The sequence below is a fragment of the Phaethon aethereus genome, assembly GCF_964289735.1.
Source record: "Phaethon aethereus genome assembly, chromosome: 1".
Classification (NCBI taxonomy): domain Eukaryota; kingdom Metazoa; phylum Chordata; class Aves; order Phaethontiformes; family Phaethontidae; genus Phaethon; species Phaethon aethereus.
Window position 1 is genome coordinate 191,916,159 of NC_138575.1, and position 15,309 is coordinate 191,931,467.

The 15,309-nt window shown below is 37.4% G+C and overlaps 1 protein-coding gene across 1 annotated transcript in view; it reads left to right on the top strand.

Annotated features, from left to right (window-relative positions):
* The window catches only part of RNASEH2B (ribonuclease H2 subunit B), a gene marked incomplete at both ends in the record, with an annotated part of 39,510 nt that extends 24,910 nt beyond the window's left edge, over positions 1 to 14,600 (top strand). Inside the window, 6 exons of the mRNA XM_082005716.1 lie at positions 2,360 to 2,424; positions 3,656 to 3,761; positions 6,691 to 6,769; positions 7,714 to 7,756; positions 12,465 to 12,545; positions 14,493 to 14,600. Of these exons, the coding sequence (XP_081861842.1) occupies positions 2,360 to 2,424; positions 3,656 to 3,761; positions 6,691 to 6,769; positions 7,714 to 7,756; positions 12,465 to 12,545; positions 14,493 to 14,600 (482 nt within the window). The remainder of the gene's footprint in view (positions 1 to 2,359; positions 2,425 to 3,655; positions 3,762 to 6,690; positions 6,770 to 7,713; positions 7,757 to 12,464; positions 12,546 to 14,492) is intronic.
* Between the last annotated feature and the right edge of the window lie 709 nt (positions 14,601 to 15,309).

A 15,309-nucleotide genomic window follows, 5' to 3' on the forward strand; every position in this document is an offset into this window, starting at 1 on the left:
TTAGAGTGTTACTCTCTGTTTCATTTTGCAAGGCAAAAACTGCACTGTGATCTTGTCTGATGTGATTAACATGAAGAGCCAAGAAAACTTACCTGATTAGAATAACTAAGTAATATTGCCAAGCTTGTATTCCCAGAAGATAGGAAAAAAGGGGCCATATGAGTTTCAGAGTTATGGAAAACACTGAGAAAATGGATGTTAAAATGTGCTTTAGGCAGTTTGCTCAACAATACATCAGGGAAACTTCCAAGTCTACATAGCGATTACCCGATCGCTGAACATATTATTTAATTGTAGAACCACTTATATTCCATCTGTATTTCTCAAACCCAATCTTTCCAGATGTCTCAGACCAGTTTTATAGGCACCAGACACATTAGGGAACAAAAGGCTTTCCAATATATACTCATATTATCAAACATAGTCGCTAACTCTCACCAATATCAAATGTGCATCACATGTTAAATCCACGTTCCAATATTGAATCCTTTTGTCAGCAGTTTGTGACTTTCATAACTCACTTCAATTCTACAGAGGTCTCAAATATTGTCAGTTTCTAGAGTTTAATAGTCAAAACTGTCAAGCACACAAAATATTTTCAAAGTGATCTCTGAACAGTTCAGTGTAATTATTTTTCACATGTTTTAATGAAAATGGCTTCATGGTTCTACGTTTCCTTTCCCTAACTGAGTCACTCTGAATCATGCTGCTGTGGAGGAGTCTGCCTGGGAAAATGGACTAGAATTACTTTTCAGCATGGGTTGGGGGGATGGTGGCCGGAGGATGTCCCTTCCTCGAACTTTCTTAGATAAGAGATGAATCCACGAATCGTACTCACTATACTTGGACCCAAACCATGTTAGCTCTTTGAGAGGCAGGTTCAAGTATCCAGAGCATCTCCCCCATTTTCTGCTGTTTTTCTTTCAGATCCATTTAGAAGCTTCTGAGTCCTAAAGGCTGCAGCCAGCAATGTCACAGCTAATTACTTTAGCTTCAACTCATCAACTTCATGACACAAAGTGTATATATTAGTGGTTTTTTTCTTTTTGCTCTGAAGAATTTTTGCATTTTACTCTTCTACAACTGTTGAGATAGATTTAAACTTTATCTTGTAAACAGCTTTCCTTGACCTCTCCATACCCCGTACCATGCGTACACAAAGAGCATGTAATGGTTAGCTATTTGTATGCAATTTGAAAGAGCCAAGATAAACCCCAAAGAAGGAAATGCTGAAGGAATCATAAATAATATGTTGTTGTTTGCAAGGGGAGAAGGAAACTCCATGAACTGAGTGTTGGAATATGATATTGGATCGGTAAATGACATGAAACAGATGTAGGTATTTATGGGAATGGTATACAGGAGATTAAAACTTACTGAAATACCTGTTAAAGAAAAAGACTGAAACACAGTGGGCTCTAAAATCTCCTGTGAAATCTTATTAGGCGTTTCATTCCATTTCCAAAATGTAGCTTTCTGTGAATTAACACTGAATTTTTATACTGACATTTCCATGAGCCTTTCTAATTTTCTCTCTCATTTGCCTCAGCATCGTGAACTCGCATATCTCCAGACAACTGATCACATGTGAATAGCAAGTGTTCATGATACTGTACTTCTCACAGGGGAAACACTTTCTGAAATTTTTATATCACTGAGTTAATTTATGTTGTTCAATAAATCATAAATGAATCATGTACTTCCTCCCAGAAGGAGTGTGGTTCACTATTTTGGATTCTGTATTTTCTTTTGACACTATATTAAACTACGTGAAGGGGGGATAGAAGTAAAACTTTTGCTTTATTCACCTTGTGAAGTGAGAGGGGAGAACTGGAAGAACTGATAGGAGAAGAGTGTATTGAAAGCATGGATGGTTTGCCTTCACTAACCAGCTTTCTGTCCTGGACCCTTACTAGGTGTTGGAATTCAGTAAATAAGATTTAAGATGTTTAAAAAAAAAAAAGCAGTCATGGAATGAACATTTGGTGTTGTGACCTATGTAGTCAAAATGACCGTTCTGGTGACACAGGGCAGTGAAGATTTGGCAAACTACAAGGGCTTGAGAAGAGTCTTAGTGAATCAGGCAGCCCAAGATTACACAGAAATAAATAAAATATGTGCTTTGCTGGATTAGGGCCTAATTAAATAATTGTCAAGTTGTTCAGACTTGTGCATATCAGCTCAGTGTGTTTATTTTTCCACGTTTGCAATATTTTTGAAACTTATTGCCCTGATATCAAACATGTGCAAGCCACAAATTAACTTTCATGCTGTATCTACAGATTAAAAGATTTTAAATGTATTGAAAACACAATCCAAACCAGTCATGACTTTCTTCCCCTTACTTGTTTTTTCTCAGAGATTGGCAGTCAGAAATTCCACAAATACAGCCAAGAGAAGACGCTGAAGTGGTTAAAGAGAAAGGTATTGTGTTTCTCTTTTGCTTTCAAAATTGCTTTATGTTTAAAATGAAAATGCTTATTAGCTTGTCCATATCTGCATATGAGCCACGTGGTATGCCTTAGTTCAAGGGACGTGTTCTGTCCAAGAAGGACAGACATCACAGTAAAGTTGTTGCACTTGGGAATGTGACGTATTAGAGAAATGACGTTTGTCATGTTTCTCTTTCTGATGGGGCTGGCATGAAAGGGATTCATGGAGTGTGAGGAGGCAGAAGCAGCTTATAAGTTCAGCTTATCACTGTGTTCTGTAGGGTTTGCATAAGGTGAGAGGCTTGTCTTTTACTTCATCCACTTCACAGATGGGCTAGGGGAGAGCTTTGACTGTTGCAACTTTGAAATTCTGCCATGCTTTAAAGCTGGACAGAAATGCCTTGGTTTTGTGTTACAAATGGGTTTCCTTGTGAAGATTTGGCAAAGTGTCTCAGAGTGGTCCTGGTATGGTTGCTGCTATCTTGATCCAGTCACGCTGTTCAAGAGGTCTGTACAGTATGCAGAAAATAGTGTTACAGCTAAGCTTGATGAGGTCTGTGTTTTGGTATAAAGAAGATGAATCTCATTTTACACATGCATATGTGCCCCTACTATGATACCACTTTGTAGAAAAAAATAGTATGCATCACATGGTATAAGGAAGCCTTGTCATTTAAATGAGTCAATGCAAGCACAAAATCTGTTCTGTTTTCTGCAGTGATGAGGCATGGCAATATCTATTTTGCAATGAATACCTTAATATTTACATTTGAACAGGTACCTGTTGGTGTTGTTGAAAATACCTTCTTCTGCCAGTTATCTCTCTGTTAGATCCAGTATAGCAGTGCCCTGTAAAGTCCTTAATCTTTGATTTCCATCAGGGATGCCTTTGCAATCCAGCTGAGCTCAGGCATGCTCTGTTCTCCAAGCAGGTGTATTTTTCACCTGTATAATCATGGCTGTTGCATCTGAGTAGCTCGGCTCATCTTAGGATGCTGCAAAACTGGTGCTGTGTTGCCAAGGCAACATGTTCAAAGACATAGTAGTTTTCTTTGGGTTTTTTGAGCTCATATGCTAGTCATTACAAATGTATATTAAGTTTCACCACAGTCCATAACTTGAGTGTTTTATATGCTTGAAACAAAATTACAAGAGCTTTGTCACTGCATTAACATGTGCATAACAACACTGATACAGACATTTCATTCTGTGGTTTCCTACAGGTCAGTCAAACAGTGAAAGCACTTAAAAGCAACAATATAACTGTAGGTGAAAGGGTACATGCAGCTACATTTATCAGTGGTAAACAGATCACAGATACTAAAGAAGGTAAGAAAACTAAACATTGTAATGAATCCCATTTTTGTGAAATCACATACGTGGAGATAAAACACATGATTAGAATTTAAGATGTATTGAAATTGGATTTTGCATTAAATTTATTCCTTGTACAGAAAATTCCATATGTATTGTGACTGTGCCTTGACTTTTCTGAGTTCTTTGGTATCTTCATCAGATGATGTAATTAACATTAGGCCTCAGCTGGGGTTCTTTTAGCTTCTCCTTGGTTCAGTTGCCCTTGAACAATAGGACACATGCTTATAATATGTATGAGTATTCACCCAATAAGCGTATCTGTATTAGAAGACATTTCTTTTTTATTATTATTTTTATTAGCAGGCAAATGCTCTTCATAGAATTATCCAAAAACAGAAGGAATCTCAGGAAGGCATAGTCACAGAGTAAGAGCTCCTGGTCCAAATATTGTTTTATGTGACAAATGTGTAGAGTACTTAAGTGTGTGCTTATTAAGGGCAAAAACTTCAATAATATGTGTATTAAGTTGCCCTGAAAATTGACAATCCTGGTACCAAAATGTCTGGAGTGATCCTATTTGCTTCTAGTCACCTTTTCCCTGGGGAGGGCAATGTCCTGAATGTTACTGGGGTATGAAGTTGTGTAGAGAAACCTGAAAACGGACTTGGAATAAGTTCTTGGGATGTTAATGAAAATTAAGAAAAGTTTAGAACAAGATGAACAAAAGCAAATTGTTTCTTATTACAAAGACATTCAGAAGTCTGCATGCTGTTGAAAAATAAGGAGAAACAAAGCAATTTGCTGACAAAGTGGAAAATGAGTTACCAAGTAATGATATCAAAGGAAACAACATAAATGAGATTTAAGAGGCAACTGGACAGTTTTATAGAACAGAGATTGTAATATATGGTTTTGAAAGAGGCAAAGCTGCAAAACTTGTAAGTGACTTTAACTTTACAGTAGCTTTTCATCCCTTTCTCCACCCCCATTTTTTTAAAGAAAGGGAAAATTGTCCTGACAGTAACCGTCTTGACTATGCTGAAATACTTTATCTCTGAAATTTGTAATTAAATAGCTCATCTGCTATCAGTGTTTTTCTCCACCTTCCTCCTTACTTATAGTAACATGGATATAATAGTCTTTTTAAAAGCCTTTTTTAGATTTGAGAAAGCAGCATTGAAATGGGGAACACTGGATGTTAGAAGTAGGTAAGTTTTGGAGGCAGTCCCACTGTATGTAGCAAGGTGAATGACAGGAAGTCAAATGGACCTTACTCAACACTTGTTTTTAATAAGACTAATTTTCATCTGATCTTTCCACTGCCATGACAGTGCAATTTATTTCTGTAGAGAATTGTTTTCATAGGGGTATTATTAAATTTCAGTACCTTATAAGTAGATGGGTATATGTAGTTAGCATCTACAGATGTTGTAGGGCAAAAATCTGGGAGGATATAATGAGGAAGGGGGAGAGGTTTAACATGTGAGACCTGAATATTTCATTCAGAAGACAAAGAAGGGAGGTGCACAAGTATTCCTGATGTTTGACAGGAGGGTAATAACAAAGCAAGGCTCGGGTGAGAATGCTGACTCCCTAGAAGGCAAGCAGTGGCAAAGTCAGTGAAGATTGCTTCAAGGCAGAGATGCAAAGAGAATAGATTTTGTATTTAGTACAAAATAGTAGCAGTTGACTTGGACTCACCATTCAGTGTCATAATGCAAAGAGTGAAATTATGGGAATATTTTTCTTAAGCGATACATTGGACATATTTTGTGCTGAGGTGAAATTGTCTCAGATTGGAATTATTTCTTGTTCTCTCCTGACCCTAAAGTGGGCTTAGGGAGTGACAAATCCTTGATGAATCTAGGCAGTGGAGGAAGGAGAAGTGCAGACAGGAGATATTAAGAATTTGGTATCAGTATAGTTGAAATGCATATGCTGGTGTCAGCTTGTTAATGCTTTGTGCTTCAATGCCAGTTTGCATTGGGCTTTTTATATTTAAAAAAAAAAAAGGAGGCTATCACTGGCACAGATGAAATAGTTCTTTACCACCCTGAGGCTAGTTTACCATGTGCTTATGACCTCTCCAAGTGTGAGCATATGAACAGATAGAGCTGGCCTGTTGTAGATGGAATTAAGAGGCGAGATTTTAGCTTAATGTCTGTCTGGCAAATACTTCCTATGCAGGGTGCAGTTACTCCCTAGCAGCCCAAATAACAGCAAGTTTTAAAAGTACTTGTGTAGAATGTGACCAGAAAAGATCTGGTTTAGGACTTCATGTTATAAAAGGGTAGCTTTTTTTCCCCCAGTCTCTCAGAAAAACAGTTTTAGCAGGAGTGCCCTGTACTGCAAACAGCTTCTAGTAGTTCATATTTCCACAGATAATTATCCTGTCTTGCCAGTGATGTTTAGATAGGCCTTGGCATTTTCTGTAAAGTACTCAAATTAAGTACAAGACTTTGAAACAGACTCATTGTCTCATCTAATTGTTTTCAGTTGAAGCCAGAAAATGTACTTGAGTACTGAAGCCCTTGCCAAATAATTGTAAGATCCAGATGCTTTAAAATTAATGATTGCGTGTTCTGTTGAGTCAGCTTTTTACTTTTGCAGGTTTTTAAAATTTAATTTATTCGGAAAAATACATGATATCTAGTATTCTCAGAAAGTGAACAGCTTTTGTAAAGTACATACAGCAAATATTAATAACATGTGCTGACAAAGTGAGTGTAGTAAGTCTTTACTTTTTAAATAAACCTACAAGTGTCATATAACATAAACTACTCAACACAGAGAACCATCACAATGTATCCATTAGAAGGCTCTTACTATTAATTCAACCTTATGATTTATGGTAGTTCATGCAACATTGCTAAGGCAACATGACTATATAATGTGAATGTTATTTTTCTTCTTCATCCCACTCCCTGCCGTGTTCCTGAAGACTATGTACGGTATGCCCATGGGTTAATATCAGAATATATTCCTGAAGATCTGAGTAAGGAGTTGTTAAAATACTTAGGGTAAGTATTGTTCCAGCTAACTGCTAGTTTTATATGGCATACGTTAATGTCCATTTCTGTTGTATACTGAGATTTGTTCATCAGGGTTGCAATGAATGACACAATGAGATTATATTTGCCACATTTTAAACGTGATTTTTTCAAAAGTAGATTATGCCTTTCTGTTGTTCCTATAATGCTAAGGACCATGGGCTGGAGGAGAGTTGTAATATATGTCTGATATGTCTGTTAACACAATTGCACTATGAAACCCTGAGCAATGTATCGCATTTTGAAGCAAGGCAGGAAAGGAAATCCAAAGAGTTAAAGCAATTTTTCCAGAATTGTAAAGCAAAGCATGAGCAGCAGAGCCAGGAGTAGAATCTTCGTCCCCGGTCCTCTTTCTTTTTCTGTACTCACTCAGTGCTGCTGGGGTTTGACTTCACATATCTAACCTGTGTTAATTTATATTTAAATCCGGAAGGTGAGCCAGCATCCTCATTCTGGTGTTCCCTGCCAGCAGCAGACTTTGCTTGGAGCATTACTGGGACCTTGCACCTGCCCTAGTTCAGTTTTGTTCAAAGGGTTCCGTTATGATGACCTATGGAAAAATGTGCAATTTGCAGCTTGAAGACCCATAGCTTAACAGTTTCATTGAAAAGATGTTATGTGCTTTATAATATCACCTTACTAATAGCTAAGGTTTTCAAAAATAAGGTGGAGTTCTCCTGTTTTGGTTGCCAGATCTAAGAACTTTTAAAAGAGCCCGTGTTTCTGTATGATGCATGGCTCTGTTTTAGTTATCTAAGTCAGAAATGCAGAGTCCATAAGCTGCTTTTTCTTGCAAATGCATGCCATGTGTGAGCAGCTGATAACCACGGAGCCTTTGTGGGGAAGGAATTATAAGCTTTAGGTTGTGCAATCCAGCTGTCTAAATTTATAACTTAAAATCCTTTGTTCTGTAGACTCCCAGAACTTAAAAGCCCGTCACCAGAACCACCATCGAAGGTAGGAGAACATTAATATATTGACAGATATATTGTGTTGTAAGCTAATTTCTCTGAAGTATTATTATTAAAACTAGACAAGGCCAAGCGCTGTGTACAATACAATAAGTAAGTTGACCTTGTGAAAAGCCAGTCTAAAATAACACAAGAAATTTACCAGGTACTTCATAACTTCATATTTTTAAATAAGGAATATTTTGGTTGGTTTTCCTGTTTAAAAAATGGGAGAAAGAGAGAGACATATTTTATGTTTTTGGTCAGCAGTCTTTTCATATGTGTTTTGCTTATTTAGTTTTATTGAGGTTGATGGGACGATATGACCTCATAGGTTTTCTTTCATATGTAATTTATGAGGACCCTGAAAGGGACCTCCTGGGTCATGGATTCCCAGACAACCATGTTGGATAATCTCTCATACACTAGACCATTCTTCACTGTAAGTCTCATTAGGATTTTTTATTTCCATTACTTCTCTTGGAAGACTGTTCTATAACCTCATTCCTCTGATGCTTAGAAACCTTCCTGTAAATTCCACCTTGAATTTATTCATGGCCAATTTATTCCCCTGCGCTGTTGTGCTAACATTATCATTGTTTTTTTAATTGAAATGGCTTTTTTCCCTCCCTAACATTAGTTCTCTCAATGTGTAAAGGGAAAACATACATCCTTTCTGTTTTCATTTTGTGAAGCCAAACTTGATTGTGTAAGATGGGTTCTTCATTCCCTCATCATTGCAGGGACATTTCTTTACACCTATTCCAAGATTAATTCAATTGTTTCAAAGCAAATGACCAGAATCATATATCATTATTCATGGTAAAACCTTTACCGGTACAATATGATGGCATTCTTCCTTTCTTGTCTTAACTGGAAGTGCTTTATCTCGTTACATCTTAGAATCCCATTTGCCTCTGTTACTGTGTGATGTACCAGATAGCTCACCATCATGCTGTGAACAGTTAAGACACACAGTTGTTTTTCTTTCCTTTGTTGCAATTTTTAGTTGATCAGCATTCAGATTTACGAGCAATTCATGCAGTTAGCTGCTGTGTACGTGACCTTGTAGTTCTGTACATTTCAGCCGTTTTTAATGTTTTCAGTCTTGAAAGTTCTCTGGCTTTTCCTTCTCAGTGTTAAAAGCTCTTTAGATATTCATAATGCTACTCAGTGGTGTACACTCAGCAAATGTTAGCATGCTGTTATCTTTAATTAACAATTAATGAACATTTTCAATAGATGTTGTTCGTGGCAGTCTGCTAGTAATCTCCATCCAAACCAGTAACATCCTTTTCTGCATTATTTGCCTTTGTTTCCCTTTTACCCAGTTTCTTACCTACCTTAAAATTCTTATGCAATCCTTGTTTTCTATCATTTCAGTTGCTTAAGTGGCACCATGTCAAGTCCTCTAGCAATCCTTCACATTTTTGTCACCAGAAAATGTGTTACCTTTGAGGAAAAAAAAAAGATAAGTCTGTAGTCATTACCTATGTTTAGTTTTCATTTACTCCATATCTTCAATTATTCTTCCTTCTTTCACTTTTTCTCCCCCCTCCATTCTGTTGAGGTCTACTATCACTTTTTCATCCTCCTCACATATTGGTGTTTGGCTATTCTGCAGCAATACAGTCCCTTCCTGATAGAACAGTTGCCAGGTTTTGCCTCTGGACTCGGGATTTCCAAGGCAGTCTCCCAACAGTGTCAGCATATTGAGTTTTATGTCTATCTTGAAAAAAGTGATTTCTACTCTCCTTTCTGCCCCTGTGTTTACCCTCTTCATCTTTATTGAAAACAATTTACTGAGGCAAAGGATTTATTCAATTTTGGGGCTACACATAGATTAGCTTTAATATCTATCCAATCCTTACTGTATAGCAGCTTCACTTTTTCTTTTTTGATTCCCTTTTTGCCTCTGTGGCTAAACAACCTTCTACTATTTGTTTTAATTTCCTTTCCGAGGTCTAACTCACTTTGACTTTTTGGCAGTTCTTACTTTATCCCAGTATTACCTGACCCCTAAAACAAATCTTTCTTTTTTTTTTTTTTTTGGCAGTCTTTTTTTCCCCATTCATTGTAGAATTCTGCTTATTCCTAGTATCTTTTTGGGGGAGGAGTGGAATATGTGTGCATCTTTGTGAGCAAGGGGGAGCATTCATATAGTTTAGTCTGAGAAGCTCTTTCCTTCAAGGTTTTTTACCTTGTTTGAAGTAAAAGATCCAAAATCACTTCTTCCATCTCTTTTCTTTTACATTCCAAGGGTCCTCCTCACCCGTCAGGTCCCTTTGCTTTGGCTTAGAGAAGTAAGGCATATGGTTTGCAGTTTGCCCCTCTATAATCAAGAACCCCACTTTTGATTATCCTTTCCATTTAATTTAAACTGAGGCACCCTATGTCTACTGAAGGTAGGTTGGTTACTGCACCGACCTTTCCTGCAATGTCCCTGCTACTTACCAAAAGAAAGTCTAAAATAACCTCATTTCTGGCTGGTTCAGTGACTGTTCTGTTAAGCAGTATGTCAGCTAGCACATACAGGAATAATTGGGCCCTACTGTTATTAATAGTGTTTGTTCTCCAATATATATCCATGGATATAAGTTATTTCCATGTGGTTGGACAGTTGTTCTGGCTGCACAGTTACTTGGCCCTTTGATTCAGTTAAGAATTATCTTTATGCATTTTAAGAAATATTAAACACACATCAGGAGCCAACTGATATTCATTAGCCATATAAGCATGTTACAACAACTGTATTAAACTACATGTGATGTACATTACATATTATGTACGAATAGCTTTTATACCATTGGGATAGTTCTGAGAATCTATTTTTAAAAATAGTTTTATTTCAGCAGTTTGGTTACAGAGGAAATGAGGCTTAGAACTGTTCAGTTGTTGGCCAGTGAAATCTTGCTGAGGATCTGATTAATTTCCAGAGCACTGACCAGAGTGTATATGATGCTTCTGTGTTTAAGTCTCTGCAACTTCAAAGATTAAAATACTCCTTTATTTCACTGCCCAAGAGGAGCAAGGCAGGCTTGTACACTAGAACCCATAGTCTCCTTCAGACCGTTTTTATTCACTTGCATTGACATTTCTCTTCATGAGGGCAAGGTGTATGGACAAACATAGCATAGGATTATTGCAAATAAAGAAGGGTATAACATGTATTTCCCATTATGGTAAAGTAATTGTTTAGAAAGTATATTAAAATAAATTCTGAGGGGAGGAGAGATTTAGAAACATCAGTGGTTAACAGAAGAGTTATGAGAGGTTCTCTCTTGTACTACAAGAGTAAACTGAGTACAGTCTGGACTCTGTGATTTAATAATTAAATCAAAATTACATGTTTTTTGTATTAATTGTAAGCCATTGATCTTGTGTTGTAATCGTCATACTATCCAGTTTGTCAGCATAGGGAGTCTGGCCATTGGCAGATGATGACAGACATCTACAAAGAATATGTATGCTCTGCTACAACTAAACAGCACATGTTTTGCTGAAATGCAATCATTTTGTTGTAGGTTTTAAAAATTTGTTTCTCAGATTCCAAAAGGAGGAGAATAGTAATTATTCATTAGATTGTCATTTAAATATGTAATCAGAGCACAGTAAACAGCCTCTCTAGGAGGCTGATCCAGATCCCACTGAAATCAAAAGAAAAGGCTGCTGTTGGATCTGGTTCTAAGAGCTGAGAAATCTAAGCTGCAGACCTGGCTTCTGTGCCAAAGAGAGAGACGGAGGGGGAAAGAAAGAGAGAGAGATCACAAGCACCATAAACAAAATGAATAAAACAGGATCTTAAAATGTATGGTACCATGCAAGTTGCTTGAAAAATCACTGTCTTTGGCACAAAAACTAGGAAGGCCACAGTTTAGATTTCACAGGATATTAAGGACAGGGTAGTAATATCAGCTATATAATAATAATAAAAATACAGTGTTGTAAAATGCTCTATACTTTTTTTCCCTTTTGGAAACATACCAGGAAGTTTTCACCTTTAAACTAAACACATGCTCACAGTTTATGGAAAGAAATATTCATTCTTACAGCCTGATCATGTGAAGTGCTGAGAACCATTCACTTCCATTATTTCCGAAGTTAGAAGGCACCCAGCACATGCGGAGTCAAGCCTCTTAATATTCTGTTGGATTCAAGTGATGAAGCAGTCAGCAGAACTATGTCAGTGTTTCACTGTTGCCAGACTCTAGAAACTAATTGCTTCTAAAGGTTGTGCACGAACAGATAATAGACTAGATGATGATCCATTTGTGTTGGCAGATAGCGATAACGCTGGAGTTGCTGCACAGTCCCATGAGACGGTGGGGACCAGAGTCTAGGTTCCCTGGCTGTTAAACACTAATTTCCAACAACTGCTCTGTAAAGGTTCTCTAAATAGACTCCGACACCAAAGTCATGAAGTTAAAAACGAGATTCGAGTGTTTTCTAAAAGTCAATCATCAGAAGGCTAGGAAGAAGAAGATGCTTCCTATGATGCTGAATGATCTCTTCTGAATACTGTAGAGATGGTATATATTCACATGTAAAGAAGACAATTACAAAGACAAATCTTCCACTGTTACTGCAGATTCTTCAGTTGATTGACAGTCCTGTTTTGGTGCTATGGTTACGTTATAAAGCCAAAGCTTTAAACTTCCATGTGTGTACATCATAAAAGTGGTTGACAGAGCAACTTCCCCACTCTAACATTTCAGAAAAGGAAATTATCAGATGTCCCTGTGGAAGCAGAAGAAGACTATACCAAATTTAACAGCAGCAGTCAGAAAACCAAAAAGGTAAGCAAGCCTTGCATTCATGCATCTTTTGCTGAAGCATAGATTAATATCCAACATTAGCACAGAGTGCCTATTTTTCCCCTCCAAAACACATCAAAAAAACCAAATAAAAAGTGGCAGATGTCTGTAGTTATACCTCCTTGAACTTTTCATTCAGGTTTAATTTTACTTTAGTAGTCTTAATGTCCCATTCTGGACTCTTCTATGCTGTGTTACTGTTTGTATTTTATCAGTGAACGTTCCAGTGAACCTCACAGATTTTGACGTGTGTTAAGGTGCTCAGCTAATGTTTGCAAAGTTCTTTGAGATCTTTAAATGAGATGTCCTATGGCTTAGTGACAGCAACTGTTAAATTTCAGTTATTTGAAAAAGAAACAAAGATGGCAGCATTCACTTAAATTCCAAGGGATGCTAAGACAGGCTTTATTTTTACCTAGAAATATTGCTTGTGCACTTACTTATGTCAACTTAATGATGTTAAATCAACACAGAGCTTGCTGATTGCCAGCTCCAACACAAGTTTGGAGGCCAGTTCAAATCTGAGTCCAGGGGTGCCTGCCACTGTACTATTCCTAGGAGAGCAACAGAGATGTGAAAAGAAATAGATTCTGTCTGTGTGTGCCAAAGCTGTGAGGCTTGCACTGGCTTATTTCTCTGAAAATTGAGATAAAATGAATCCTTCTCTAGTCCACTGGGAACCAAAAAGGCCCTCTGTGCTGATCTTGTGACCTTCAGACTAATACTGACTACTCTTTATCCCTTTGCAAAGAGAAGCAGCTGGTGACAGATGCATTCCTTCTTCCCTCCAAAACCCCCAGAATTTTTTTGTATTCAGGGCACATGCTACCTTAGAAGTAAGAGGAGGATTGCCTGCTAAGTGAAGGTGATAAACAGTTTAAAACATGTGTTTCCCTCCTTCACCCATTATGTACCTATAGCTTTTGAACTGAGCATAAAGATAGAAATAGACTGAGGAGAGCTAATTCATTTTAACATTAATTATGATTTACTTCTGAAATAATGAAGTGCATTGATGAGGAAAGAAAAGATAGCTCTTGGACTCTGTACAGTATAACTACTCTTTTTTTAAATACTTTGGCAGTGTTTTTGTTTGTGTAGTAATACAGTCGTTCATACTGTTGTTGCATATCTCCATCCTATCCATAACCTGCTAGCTGATCCCAAGTATTCTAATTGTGTAGTCCTGCAGACTGAGGAGTATCATAAAGAAAGAAAGGTCAATGCAAAGTTTTCTTAATAGGGTAAACAGCTAGAGATTTAAAGCATAACATTTTAAAACGTAAGGAAGAAAAGAAGTCAGCTCTATAAAACATGGCTCATAAAATGTGTTTTAGGTGTAAAAGTCTGGGAAGTTGTCCCAGTGGCCTCGAAGTGCTTTGCAAATGTTTGTTACCTTCTTCATTCTTAGTTCTTCCATCTCTTTTCCCTTTATTTCACTCTGCATAGAGTCTTTGATAATAAATCAGTGTGAATTATTCATCATCTGTAATGCAAGTCTGTAATTCAGCCTGCTGACAGCATAATCATGAGATTGAGTCGGAGGGTACAGTATGCATCTGTTATATTGCATGCATTATTCCTCTTAATGTACACTCAGGGATTACCCCAAAGTAAACATTTTGAGTTGGGATACCTTGTCCTGCAGAAAGGAAAGATGTTTCACTTCCTTGTCCTTGTAATTGATTCTCTGTCTTTGTCTGAGGTTAAGTAATTCATTACAAGTATTTTTCTGTTTGAATAATCTCAAATTTGTTCAGTAAGGTTTTTCTCCTACTATTTTAAGCCTGTATAACATGATCTTTACTGCTGTATACTAAAAAAGTAATTCAACTTCTTGCTTGACTTCCGTATTTAGGAGTTTGTAGCTTATACTCCTCTCCTATGGAAATGCTGCTTAACTTTTTCTGTTTATCATTTCACTAACAGGCAAACAGCAAGATGTCTGCAGCACAGAAGGCTCTGGCCAAAGTTGATAAGAGTGGAATGAAATCCATTTCTACTTTCTTCAGCTCCAAACCTAAAGCATCAAAATAAAGACTTGTTCTTGAAAGAGTTTCATACAGTGGTTATTTTTATGTTAAACTAAAGATGTCTCCTGGGGTTTTTTGTTAGTGTAGTATACGCAGGGCATGTCTGTGTACATGGTGGAGTGTGGTGAAGAGATCTGTGAGCTCGTGTGGGACAGAGCTGTTAGGCCTCAGTGGGGGCAAGGCTGTACCATGCAGATGTTCCAGCGTGGGTCGGGAAGACGGCCTAGCATGGTCCTGTGAGCTGAGAAGCAAGGTTTAGCATGGTACCATACTGTACTGCTGCTTGTTCTAGAGCAAGCTCAGTCAAGGCCATCACAGAGCTTTCTCCATTGCATTCCATTCTGGGCTGGAAATATGCCGTCCTTTGATGAGCTTTTAAGGAGAGTTTTTTTGTTTGAGCATTATTTTTTGAGACTTTCTGGAGATTATTACCCAGTATAACACCAGAGTAGGATGGCATCGTTAGATTTTTATGTTGACCCAAATCTAAGTGCTGATGTAAGCATTGCCGTTGGTGGCAATTTATCACGGCAAAGGTAGTGTCTATATTGGGATTTTGGTTGTTTTGAATATTCAAGAAACAAATTGCAATAAATGTCAATGCACATGTAATGCAATAAAGTGCTTTGTGTAACAAATTTGTGCTTGTTGTATTTGCTGCATGTTTCAAGAGTTAGATTAAGCTTCAGGACATTTCTTAAGTGGTTTTGTTA